The following is a 13408-nucleotide window of genomic DNA, read 5'->3' on the forward strand; positions in this document are numbered from 1 at the left end:
TGGGGACTACACGAGAGGGGGCGATCATCAGGAAGATGGATACTGACATTCTGCGAGTCGGAGCGTGGAATGTTAGAAGTTTGAATCGTTGTGGTAGGTTAGAGAATCTGAAAAGGGAGATAGAAGGCTAAAGTTAGATGTAGTTGGTATAAGTGAAGTACGTTGGCAGGAAGAATAGGATTTTTGGTCAGGCGACTACCGAATTATCAACACGAAATCAAACAGGGGAAATGCAGGAGTTAGTTTAATAATGAATAAGAAAATAGGGCAGCGGATAAGCTACTACGACCAGCATAGTGAAAGAATTATTGTCGTCAAGATAGACACCAAAACAATGCCCCCCACAATAGTGCAGGTCTATATGCCTACTAGTTCAGCGGATGATGAAGAAATTGAAAGAATATATGAGGAGATAGAAGATTTAATACAATATGTAAAAGGTGACAATCTAATTGTGATGGGAGACTGGAATGCAGTGGTAGGCCAAGGAAGAGAAGGTAGTCCAGTAGGAGAATTTGGATTGGGACAAAGGAACGAAAGAGGAAGTTGGCTGGTTGAATTCTGCACTGATCATAATTTAGTCCTTGCCAATACTTGGTTCAAACACCATAAACGACGGCTGTATACGTGGACGAGACCTGGAGACACTGGAAGGTATCAAATAGACTTCATTATGATTAGGCAGATATTCAGAAACCAGGTGTTGGACTGCAAAACATTCCCAGGAGCAGACGTGGACTCTGACCACAACTTGTTGGTCATGAAATGCCATCTGAAGTTGAAGAAATTGAAGAAAGGAAAGAATGCAAAAAGATGGGATCTAGACAAGTTGAAAGAAAAGAGTGTGAGGGATTGTTTCAAGGAACATGTTGCACAAGGACTAAATGAAAAGGCTGAAGGAAACACTATACAGGAAGATTGGAGAGTCATGAAAAATGAAATCAGTAGGGCTGCTGAAGAAATGTTAGGAAGGAAGAAAGCATCAACTAAGAATCAGTGGATAACTCAGGAGATACTAGACCTGATTGATGAACGACGAAAATACAAGAATGCTAGAAATGAAGAGGGCAGAAAAGAATACAGGCGATTAAAGAATCAAGTGGACAGAAAGTGCAAGGTAGCTAAGGAAGAACGGCTGAAGGAGAAGTGCAAGGATGTCGAAGGCTGTATGGTCCTGGGAAAGGTAGATGCTGCATGCAGGACAATCAAGGAAACCTTTGGAGAAAGGAAATCTAGGTGCATGAATATTAAGAGCTCAGAAGGAAAGCCACTTCTAGGGAAAGAAGACAAAGCAGAAAGATGGCAGGAGCATATCCAACAGTTGTATCAAGGTAACGATGTAGATAATTTGGTTTTGGAACATGAAGAGGCTGTTGATGCTGATGAAATGGGCGACCCAATTTTGAGGTCAGAGTTTGACAGAGCTGTGAGTGACCTAAATAGGAACAAGGCACCTGGAATTGATGATATTCCCTCTGAATTACTGACTGCCTTAAGAGAAACCAGCATGGTAAGGTTATTTCATTTAGTGTGCAGGATATATGAGACAGGAGAAGTCCCATCCGATTTTCGGCAGAATGTTGTTATACCTATTCCAAAGAAAGCCGGTGCTGACAGGTGTGAAAACTACCGCACCATTAGTTTAGTATCTCATGCCTGCAAAATTTTAACACGTATTATTTACAGAAGAATGGAAAAACAAGTTGAAGCTGAGTTGGGAGAAGATCAATTTGGCTTCAGAAGAAATGTAGGAACACGTGAAGCAATCCTGACTTTACGTCTGATCTTAGAGGATCGAATCAAGAAGGACAAGCCCACGTACATGGCATTCGATAATGTTGATTGGAACAAGCTATTTATGATTCTGAAGATGATAGGGATCAGATACCGAGAACGAAGATTTATCTACAACCTGTATAAAAATCAGTCTGCAGTGATAAGAATCGAGGGCTTTGAAAAAAGAAGCAGCAATTCAGAAAGGAGTGAGGCAAGGCTGCAGTTTGTCCCCTCTCCTTTTCAATGTTTACATAGAAAAGGCAGTAAAGGAAATCAAAGAGAACTTTGGAAAGGGAATCACAGTCCAAGGAGAGGAAATCAAAACCTTGAGATTTGCGAATGATATTGTTATTTTATCTGAGACTGCAGAAGATCTTGAGAAGTTGCTGAATGGTATGGATGAAGTCTTGGGTAAGGAGTACAAGATGAAAATAAATAAGTCCAAAACAAAAGTAATGGAGTGCAGTCGAACGAAGGCAGGTGATGTAGGAAATATTAGATTAGGAAACAAAGTCTTAAAGGAAGTAGATGAATATTGTTACTTGGGTAGTAAAATAACGATGGCAGAAGTAAGGAGGACATAAAATGCAGACTAGCACAAGCAAGGAACAGCTTTCTTAACCCATTCGCCTCACATTTAAATACCATAGGAGTTCACTAAGAAATCACATTTAAATACCGCTCTGCGGCCGTCGTCATCACACTATTATTTAGAAAATCATACAAAACCAACCAGTAAATATTCCTTTCTGAAAATTTGCATGCATGATAAAGAAGTAATAAACTTACCAATGCCGCTATTTTAGTACGTTTGCTGGGTGTGGTACACCTCAAAACATTCTTCTAAGTGAAGAGCTACGCCACACTTTTTGCACTGCCAGCAACTTTCGCTTCTTTTACCCCGGCTGTAGCACACAACACACCTTCTTGTGACTTTTGATTTCTTCTCTGTAGGGGGAATACGCCTGGGAAAGTGGGCCCATGATTTAGCTTGTAATCTGGTTGGAGTAGTGCTCGCTGAAGGTCGACCTCGAACCGAGTACTCCGGCAACTGAACAGTCTCTAGTAGCTGCTGCGCAATGCTAATTCGGAAGTCCGTGTAGCTCGTCTTTCTGTTAGCAGCGATCTTGTGATACACAGTGAAGGAATTGAAAATACACATATCTACGAGATAAAAGAATATTTTCCTATATCCTTTCACTGTGCGTCGCATGACGGGGAACAGAGCTGTAACCTGATCCTGAAGGTCAACACCACCCATCCCCTTCTGGTATTCAAGGCCACACTTGGGCTTTATCGCTTCTTCCCTCGGAGTTTGTCCTCTCTTTCGCCTGAGTTTGCCTGTCCCTGTCATGTCAGCTGATTTGTGTTTAGTGGTGAGAAAGCAAACATCCTTGTTATCTTTCCACTTCACACACAACATACTGTTGGCAGCCCACGTCTCATACTCTCCACGTTTTAGTTTCTTCTTACTGATATTGCGAGGCATGTCTTTTCGGTTCTGTCTAACAGTTCCAATTACATTCATCTGCTTGTCGTGTAGCCTTTTGAATAAATCTGGGGAAGAATACCAGTTATCTAAAAACAATGTATGTCCTCGGCCTAACAAGGGTTCACACATGTTGAGCACGACGTTTATACTCGCTGGCAGACTTGGATCCGTTACATCATCACCTACATAAATTTTGAAAGACAGACAGTAGCCAAAACTTGATTCACAAATTTTGTAAATTTTTATTCCAAACCTAGAACGTTTAGACCTATTACACTGGACATATGAAAGGCGGCCTCTGAATTTCATTAGACTTATCTAGAGCAATGTCTTGTGAAGGTAAATATAATTCTGAAAATTTGGAGCAGAAATGTTGTATTATAGGCCTAATCTTTCTTAGTTTGTCTCTACTATCGACTTGTTCATCGTCAACAAAATGTAAAAATCGTGAAATTATAATAAATCTTCCCCTGCTCATGGTTTCACGAAAAATAGGAGTGTTTATACACCTGTTTTTACTCCAGTATAACTGTATTCTTGACTTTCGCACTTGTGACATTAGTATAACGAATGCAAAATATGCCCTAATTTCGTCGGGTGTAGTCTCAAACCATTTGTCATCGTCTTTCAACTTTTTTCTGTCAGGATTGCTCAACTGTTTTGCTGCATATGAATTTGTCTCGACAGATATATTGTCAAACAAAGGGTTCATGTATTCACAAAAAACAGAGTTCAGATAGTGGCTGCATATCAAACTTTTTCAATAAATTTTCACTAACCCCACTGTATTCACTAAACTTATGTACAACAGGTTTATTGTCACTTTTTGTCCAGTTCCAGTCAGTCAAGTTAGTCTGTACCGAGGTACGAGCTCGTTTCGAAAGACTCGGCACACCATCGTTATTTGCTTCACTTTCCATGTCATCAGAACTATTATACGCATCGCTAGTACTCGAACTAAGGACTTCAGGGTCTATTTCATCATCACAAACATCACTGCCTTCAATATCACTCTCTAAAACACTATATTAGCTTTTGTATTCCTTCTTCATCAACACCAGCATATCTGCTTGACGCCATGATGGCAACTGACATGAGCGAAATTATGTGAAAAAAGATTCTCTTATCTCTTGTTCCGGAAGTGTGCGAGAACCTGGTGAAAGGAAAAAAACCGAAGCAGCATGTGTAAACTTAAGCTCAGAATGCATACAAGTGGCGTCTGTTGGTTATTGACTGAACTATATGGATTGATGTACAGCTGTGCATCGCCGCGAACAGAGCTCGTCATTTGATTCATATGCCGCGAGTAACTATGACGAGCTAGGGTCGTCAAATGATGCGATTGGGTTAAGAAAAGTAATTTGCTCACTTCAAATATTGATATCGGAATTAGAAAGATGGAAGACTTTCGTGTGGAGCGTGGCATTGTATGGAAGTGAAACATGGACGATAACTAGCTCAGAAAGAAAGAGAATAGAAGCTTTTGAAATGTGGTGTTACAGAAGAATGCTGAAGGTGAGATGGATAGATCGAATCACGAATGAAGAGATACTGAATTGAATTGGTGAGAGGAGATCGATTTGGCTAAATTTGACGAGAAGAGATAGAATGATAGGACACATCTTGAGACACCCAGGACCTGTTCAGTTGGTTTTTGAAGGAAGTGTAGGTGGTAAGAACGGTAGGGGTAGACCAAGGTATGAATATGACAAACAGATTAGAGCAGATGTAGGATGCAATCGTTATGTAGAAATGAAAAGGTTAGCACAGGATAGGGTGGCATGGAGAGCTGCATCAAACCAGTCTATGGACTGGTGACTCAAACACACACTAGTGGGGGCAAATATACGCTTGAAAAACTGGAAAATCCTGTATTGAAATTGTTTTTAGCGAAGTATACAAAACACGATATCCCAGAACTATCAACCTTAAAAAAAAAAAAAATCTTCCAATTTCATATGCACAGGTACAGAAAAACAGATTTTTATTAATTTATTTACACTACTTCTTAAATGTTCTTCAATTAATATTTGGAAATGAATTAATTTTTGAAAAGAGGTAACTTCAAACTTGCTTTGTTTAACTTACATGAATAATAATTTATAATTTCACCAAGTAGGTTTTAGGTGAAATTCTAAACGACTTGGGAGATTCAAACATATGGGCTTCTGTGGACGAAACTACAGACTCAGCAGGTCGATATGTTGCCAATTTGATAGTTGGGAACAGTGGCGGTGGGCTCTCAGGAGCACAGGAGCACGTGAACACCCAGTTTTATTACATATTTACGCATTCATTCTTTTCTTTCGACCTGATTTCGACAATCGATCGAAAGCATTCGACAATCGACTTATATCGAAGCTCCGTTACACCGACAGTTGTTCGTTTTGACTGACAGTGCAGCGAGCACACTGGATAATGCGCTATTGTGCTGAAGATTATACGCATGCGCAAAGCAGATGACGTCATGGTTTTCTGCACTGATATTCCCATTAGCGAGGAGCACGGTAAGGTACGTGCCTTGTCGTCTAGAGCCACCCTCAACCCAGTGGCTGTATTACAGTTGACCACAAGGGTCCGCCACCTCCTCTATTATGGTTAGCCACAGCCTCCCAGGAGCTACTATTGCATTACATTACCGGCAGATTTCGCTAGTACCCTAATTCTAAATAGGCATTTTGGTGTCTGTTCACTCTTTTCCAGAAAGAGAACTGAATACAATGGCGCATTTGTATCCCTGCCTAAATAAGATACAGCTGAAGACTGAACTAGAAGTATTGTATATGAGAAATGGCTTTCAGAAAGATGATGGGGCCATTTCCATGTTGCAGTTTCTGTTTGACAATGAACTAGATAGGGACACATTTCCACAAGTATGCGAATTACTCCGAATTGTTGTCACAACCCCAATTATGACAGCGGAGCCTGAGAGGTGTTTTTCTACTTTGAATACGAATTAAAACGTTTCTGAGGAACACCATGACTGGAGAACGACTGTCAGCGCTGGCTATGCTTGCTATTGAGAAGAGATTTGTCAACAACATCAGTGACTTCAATCGTAAAGTGATTGAGAAATTTGCGCGATTGAAAGACAGAAGGATTGCTTTCCTGTACAAATAATCAGCATTTACGTGAGTTGCTAATCTAAATCCTATCATTTAAATGAGCATGATCTAGTATTGTTGGTTGTACTGCATGCTAAATTGTTTAGAGTAGTGGCTATAATTTGCAAAATGAGAATAATTACCATGTAATACAGCTAACTAACCGAGATAATGTGGAGACTATTGGGGTCAATTCGGAAATAATTATTTATAAAAAATTACCGGTAAATGCGGTAGATATTCCTTCTATGCTTCTCGTCATACCCAGGTGAACTTTGTGCTGTTTAAAAACCAGGAATAGTGCTCGCATCCTTCAGTGTTCGCAGTGCAGTAAAGCTATTATGAATTTTACTATTGTTCTACACTAAGACAGCCAGCCCGCGGTGTAGGGGTAATATGCCTGCCTCTTACCCGGAGGCCCCGGGTTCGATTCCCGGCCAGGTCAGGGATTTTAACCTGGATCTGAGGGCTGGTTCGAGGTCCTCTCAGTCTACGTGATTACAATTGAGGAGCTATCTGACGGTGAGATGGCGGTCAAAAAAGCCAAGAATAACGGCCGAGAGTATTCGTCGTGCTAACCACACGACACCTCGTAATCTGCAGACCACCGGGCTGAGCAGCAGTTGCTTGGTAGGCCATGAGGTTTGGTTTGGTTCTATACTAACACCCAGGTGAAATTCGTGCTGTTTAAAAACCAAGGATAGTGCTCGCATCCTTCAATAATCTCAGTGTAGTAAAGTTATTGTGAATTTTACTTTTGTTCTACACTAACAAATTAGTCTCGTATAAAATTTATCCTCGGTTACAGGGGTTCTACCAAAGTATTTGTGAAGAAGGAACCGTACAAGGAACTGTTAGTGAAATGATTTATGTACCTATGTTACTCTTTTGCTGATTTGAGACATGAACAGAAATGTTGTGAACCTCCTAAAAATTTTGTAACGAGCCGCCACTGGTTGGGAAGTTAAGTGAGAATGGATCTGGTCAAGCTCATCTTGTGTGCTGCACAGTTCTACAAAAAACAAACCATTCTTCAATTGCGAACTTCTTTGATGAAGGAATGCGCGAGTAGTCTCGTTAATTTTAGTAAATGATCATACAAAATGATGTAGATCGTGTTTTAAAATTTAAATGAAGTCTAATACTTTTACTGATATTTCAGGAATTTTGTGGCCAAGTAATTTAGATAAGGAAAAGCTTCTTTTACTGTTGAGTGATGCTGCGCCACATATTGTGAAGGCTGGAAAAGCATGCATATTTTGAGATTTCATAGTGCATGGAAATCCGGGCTCTACCCATCACACACGCTTTGCCAAAAGTCATCACCAAAAAATTGCTCTAGAATGTTTTTAGCCGTAAGTTCAATATTTTGAAAAATAGGACTTACCCCAGGAATTCACGTAAATTGCACTTTTTTAGGAATATCTTGTAATAGACACAGATTTTCACTTCCACTCTTCTACTTCGTTTTTTTTGTTACGGTACGTGGAAACATTTACAGTCTCAATATTTACGCCTGCTTCATCACTCGTATCATTATCACTAACTTCACTAAGCACACCACTTCATTCTCTAGAACTTTCAGATATATCTTCATCACAATCACTATCTAGTAAGATATCCACAACTTCCCGCTCGCTTATAGCTTCGTGCACGCTCATCTTTACCGACAGAATAATCACGACAACAGCTGTTCAGCTATAATAAAAATCTTCCGGGCTATTATGCCGTGATCCACTCCTCTCATTTCGTCCAGACGTTTCGACTACTGCTGCGGTAGTCATGTTCTGTGGCGTCGTGTAGGTACTCTACTGAGTCATGGGTTACTGTGATGCCACAGAAGACAACTACCGCAGCAGTAGTCGAAACGTCTGGACGAAATGTGAGGAGTGGACCACAGCATAATAGCCCGGAAGATTTTTATTATATTGACACCAGCCATGAAAGCCTTCATATATTGAAGCTGTTCAGCTATCTTCAAACACAGCTGTTATTCACCGAAAGAATGTAAATACAGTGATAAGGGACTTCCTTGTAATATACAGTAGCATTTTAATGCCATCTGTTGAATTAATAATCAATTACTTCATTGTTTCGTCTATAACACAGGGCACTGCATTGCCCTGTCGGTTCGGCGGCTACGTAAATCGAGTCCAAGGTAGTTCACCCCATTGATTCAGCGGTTAGGTAAGCCAAAGGGTTAATACTGGGGAAAAACAAAATTATCAATATAGAAAATGGCAGATAACCAACGTTACTGAGCCAGAAGCCTTCACCATGACAAGGATGGATCATGCACTAAATCAATAGACCCCTATTTTTAAGTTGCCATTTGTGTGACAATGCTCTATAGAACTAATCTTAAGAATTAGTGTTTCCCTTCCTTTATTTGCATGTCTAACTTGTTTTTGATAAAAAGACTGAGATTCCCGTCGCAAATAAATGCTTTTTATTTGTTATTTATAAGTGCATTTATCAGACTTTTTGGTCAAAGTCTCATTTTTTAGTCATACTGAGGCAGTTTGGCAGCAGCTTTAGCTGTGCATTTACGATAGTAAATAAGTAAAGAAAAACTGGCGCTGAGTGTTTTGCTTTCACATAAACATTTAACACAATCTTAAATGACCCACTGCAGAAAAGTAATTCTTCTATTCATGAAATGATAATCAATGTAATATACTTCTAACAAGGGATTTCGTAACTTAGAAAATAACATGCGTGCTTAGCATTTGGTAGATTATGTGGTATCCATAGCTTTCCAGAATTAACATTTTTGCAGAAACTGTACCTCAATGAGACGTCTTAGAGAACTTATTCTACAGGTAGCCTTACTGTACGCAGTTTGGTAGCTGTTTGATAGCTGAGCCAATGAAAATAAGACTGTATTTAAATGTGTACATTCAGAAATCTAATATGATAATAATAATAATAATAATAATAATAATAATAATAATAATAATAATAATACTGAAAGAATTAGGCAAAAATTGGTTATTTTTAAGACCAAAATATTTCTAAGAAAGAAACTTCTTAAAAACACACAGTAAAACATTCTGACGGAGATGACCCAAGCTCTTCACGTGTTACTGTGAATGATAATTTGTAATATCAAATTTTTGCAGTTTGTGATTTTTAATTTAGAAAGGGCCATATACAAGTCAATTTCAGGGATCATTTTTAGTTATTTTCAAGGTCATATTTACTTGCATATTTAAATGATACAAGGGTCTTAAACATCCGAACCCTATTAATAATTATTAAAAAATATACATACCGGTTTTGCTTTCATGTTTACATCTGCCATGTGGAACATTCTGCGGATGATTTGGCGATGGGTCTCTGACCGTAACTTCACAAGTGTTGCCAACATTACACATGTGTATCCAGCAGCATTGCGTTTATTAACATTACACACTTTTGAATCCAACAAAATAGAAACTACATCGAAGTTCCCACTGGAAACCGCATAATGCAATGCTGTGTTACCCTGGAAGAGATCAACTCCAGCTTAATACATGTAATATTCATCAACCATACACAAATATTACCTATCCATTTCATGCTTAAATATTACATTTCTCATCTTTGATACTACACACAAGTTTTTTCTTTCTCTTTTTTAAAACCTGCTTTATGTTGCAAACACATACATAGATCTTATGGCAAAGACAAGTTTTTATGAAGTAAGTTAGTAGGATGAAAATTCTCATTATACCACTCTTCTGAATCAGAAATCGGCTACGTCGTAAGAATGGCATAACATTTATAGTGAACACACAGTTAAACATTCTGACAGATGTCCTGAACTTTTTACATGAATAAAAGAGGGTAACAGGTTTTAGCCACTTGCTTAGATAGGAAAAATATGCCTCACCTTTTACTTGGAGGGGGAAGAAGAAGGGTCTGAGTGTTAGCCATCACCTATTTGAAGCACGACAGCATACACTACAGAAATACACGAGTTTCACAAATTTATCATTTGCAAAATCGTGCAACTCTTTTATACTGTTGACAGTGCAAAAATCCCCATCAATATCAAAGTTTTAGACATGACAATAAGCTTTTGAGATTTTGCCGTGTTATAAGAACAAGGCAAATTTCTTTGCAAAACTTAAAGAATTTCACTGTTTTTCTTGACGCGGCAAAAGCCCAAAAGCTTATTGTCGTGTCTACAATTAAGGGCCATGTAAGTATCAATTTAGACAAATATCAAAGTTTTCATTAAAAAAAAAAAAAAAAAAAAGAACACCAATATTTTGCCTTTAAGCAAAATTGTTTTAGAGCAAAAATATTGTGGTTTTCATAAATTACACAACTGTTACATTTCCTGGATGAATGTACTATTGTATACATGTGGAATAACTTTGTCATATTGCTACTGAACTGAGCTCTAGTTGTCTGTCGAACTGATAGGTGTACCAGCAATCCTTTAATCAACTCTGTTCTGTAATACTGCACAAATATCAAAACAGAAGCATGTGTATTTATTTTGATGCAATAATTTGACAACTATTGTTAACTGTAGTTTCACTTTTAAAAAACTCTGGAATTTATAAGAAAAAAATTACAAATAAACTCAACTCTCCAGTTTTGCTTGATTCTCTCCAAGGGCAAGCTCACACTTTCCAATGTATCTACCACTTCAAAACTCTGGAAAACTTCTTGATTTCGTTCAATATAAGGCCACATTAAGTATATGGCACCTACTGTGGGAATTCATTTCTTGTACACCATCTTGTTTAGAACAACTGCAAAATAACGAAGTGAAGTTGGAGCACCAGATGATTTAAAGAAAGAAATTTCCTTAGAAGGTGTTGAATCAGTACCTTGATCAGCACCTCTGCAGGTTTGTATCAAAATTAGGTATACTGAGTGCAGTTGGTTTTCTCTAAAGCTTAGTGGTTTCCATAAAAATATTTTCATTCTTAAATGCATGAATGAACGAGCTAATGTTATAAAAACAATTCATGGGATGACATAACTCTAAAATTTGTATTTTCTGTTTCTGTGGATTTGATGATGATGATGATGATGATGATGATGTAGGGAGAGGATGAAATCTGGTATCAGTACATAGCCTACTCCTGTAGAATAACACCAAGTGGTCTACTCACAGCTTAACATCCCCATCCAATAGATAAATTAGAAATTGTATACCACCACCTCTCCTAAACTCTATTTTAATTTTTTTCCCCCTCACCAATGCGACTAACTGGCTAACAATGGTGTAGACCCTATAGACTTGCCATAACAATCATCGGACAGGGCCGACAATGATGCAGCTTGGTAGGAGTGTTTTAGTCTCTGCTCTGCTCATTCTCCTGACAAGATACCACATACACACTTTAAGCAAGTCTCCACTGTTTGACAAGCAGTACTATAAGGGCTTGATGAGTTTGGGGTTGGGTCCCACCCTCGAACATATCATTTCAGTTGATCTCAAATGTGTTCTATCAGATTTAAGCTTGGGCACCTGGATGACTACAATATATGCTAACAGTGTTGCAGCACAAATATTTTAAAGATGTTAGCTACACCAAGGGGTCTATTCGCAGGTTCAGGGTTATGATGCATAAACAGAACACTATTAAAATTCCCTCAGATGAGTAGTAACTTGAGGGACGGAGCTCTGATTACTTATTTGTATTTAAGTTTCACATCTGAATAATAACAAGATTAGTGTTTTGCATCCATGCTTAGGGCTCCACAAGCCGAAACAGATTCATCTCTGTCAATACGAACATGTGTTTCTTGTCTTCTTCAGACACGTTGAAGACTATCTGAACTACTGTACACATGACTCGTTAGAGAACATAGAAAGCCATTCTCTTAACAACTGGCAAATAGCATTCACATTCCATATTGCCTTTTTGCCATCAGGAAGTTTCAGCAGGAAGTTTAGATCCTAAATTATCCTTCTTCAGTCTGTTCCTGATCATCTGCTTACCAATTTGGACTTTGGAAGACATCTGTAGTCTACCTGTAGTTCTTGGTGGTTCTGCAACATTTTAAGATACATAAAATGGTCCTATGCTGAGGTCCTTCCTTTGATGGCCTGGCATTGAGTGTCTAGTAGCACCTCCTTCTCCCTATCTGGTTTACATCGCACTGACACAGGGAAGTCTTATATAGACGATGGGATAAGATAGGGCTATGAATCAGAAGGAAGCAAACAGGGTCTCAATTAAAATACAGCCGCAGCATTTACCCGGTGTGAAAATGGGAAACCACAGAAATCTATCTCCAGGGCTCTCAACAGTGGGGTGCGACCTCACTAACTCTCGAATGCAAGCTCACAGTTACGTGAGCTGAACCGCACAGCCACTTACTCGGTATAATCATAACTGATAATTCTTTTTTTGTAATAGTGACTACTTTTATTTATTGAAATATATGTATATTTCAAGCTAATGATAGAAATAACACGCTTAATTGTTGTCAACTCAATAAAGCATTCGAGAAACAAAAGTTTCCAGTAATTTTACATTAATGTTTATGGCCAGTATCAAACTCATGACTTCTCGTCGTTGTTCTGCTTCAATAAAGTTTCGAACATATAAACATAAAATATATACTTTGAAAGTTCTTACCAACACAAGGCATTTCCAAAGCAAATATACTTACACTCATATCTGTCATGTTCACAACATACTCCAATAATGCTGACGAATACCCTTCTATGTAGTCCAAATAATCTTCTACAGCCATTGGATTAACTGTTTTACCACCAGATATCTGGAAAATTGAAACAAAATGTCACAAAAATTATGACTGTTTATTATCATGGGAAAACTTATATAGGGATTTTCATGTAACTTTATATTTAAGTTTAGGATAAGGGCAAGTGGGATCTTGCATATAAATTGTCCTAAAAAATCAGTAGGAGAGGAGAGAGGGGGCCTACAATATTATACTCCAAGTATTTCCACTACAGTTTGTTTTACAGAATTGCTCATGACAAAATTGATTTAAAATATTATTTACAAAATTTTTCCCCGAACTTTCTTCTGGGAAGCAGAAATAAGCTCATCAGGGG

At 38.4% G+C, this 13408-nt stretch overlaps 1 protein-coding gene across 2 annotated transcripts in view; it reads right to left on the reverse strand.

Moving 5' to 3' along the window:
- LOC136864720 (KN motif and ankyrin repeat domain-containing protein 2) overlaps positions 1–13408 on the reverse strand; it is a 480434-nt gene that overhangs the window by 6208 nt on the left and 460818 nt on the right. For both annotated transcript variants that reach the window (XM_067142058.2, XM_067142057.2), the window contains 2 exons: positions 12997–13107; positions 9647–9859 (listed from right to left, as the gene is read on the reverse strand). In XM_067142058.2, coding sequence (XP_066998159.2) covers positions 9647–9859; positions 12997–13107 — 324 coding nt within the window. The remainder of the gene's footprint in view (positions 1–9646; positions 9860–12996; positions 13108–13408) is intronic.

Source organism: Anabrus simplex, chromosome 2, assembly GCF_040414725.1.
Source record: "Anabrus simplex isolate iqAnaSimp1 chromosome 2, ASM4041472v1, whole genome shotgun sequence".
In the NCBI taxonomy this organism is placed as follows: domain Eukaryota; kingdom Metazoa; phylum Arthropoda; class Insecta; order Orthoptera; family Tettigoniidae; genus Anabrus; species Anabrus simplex.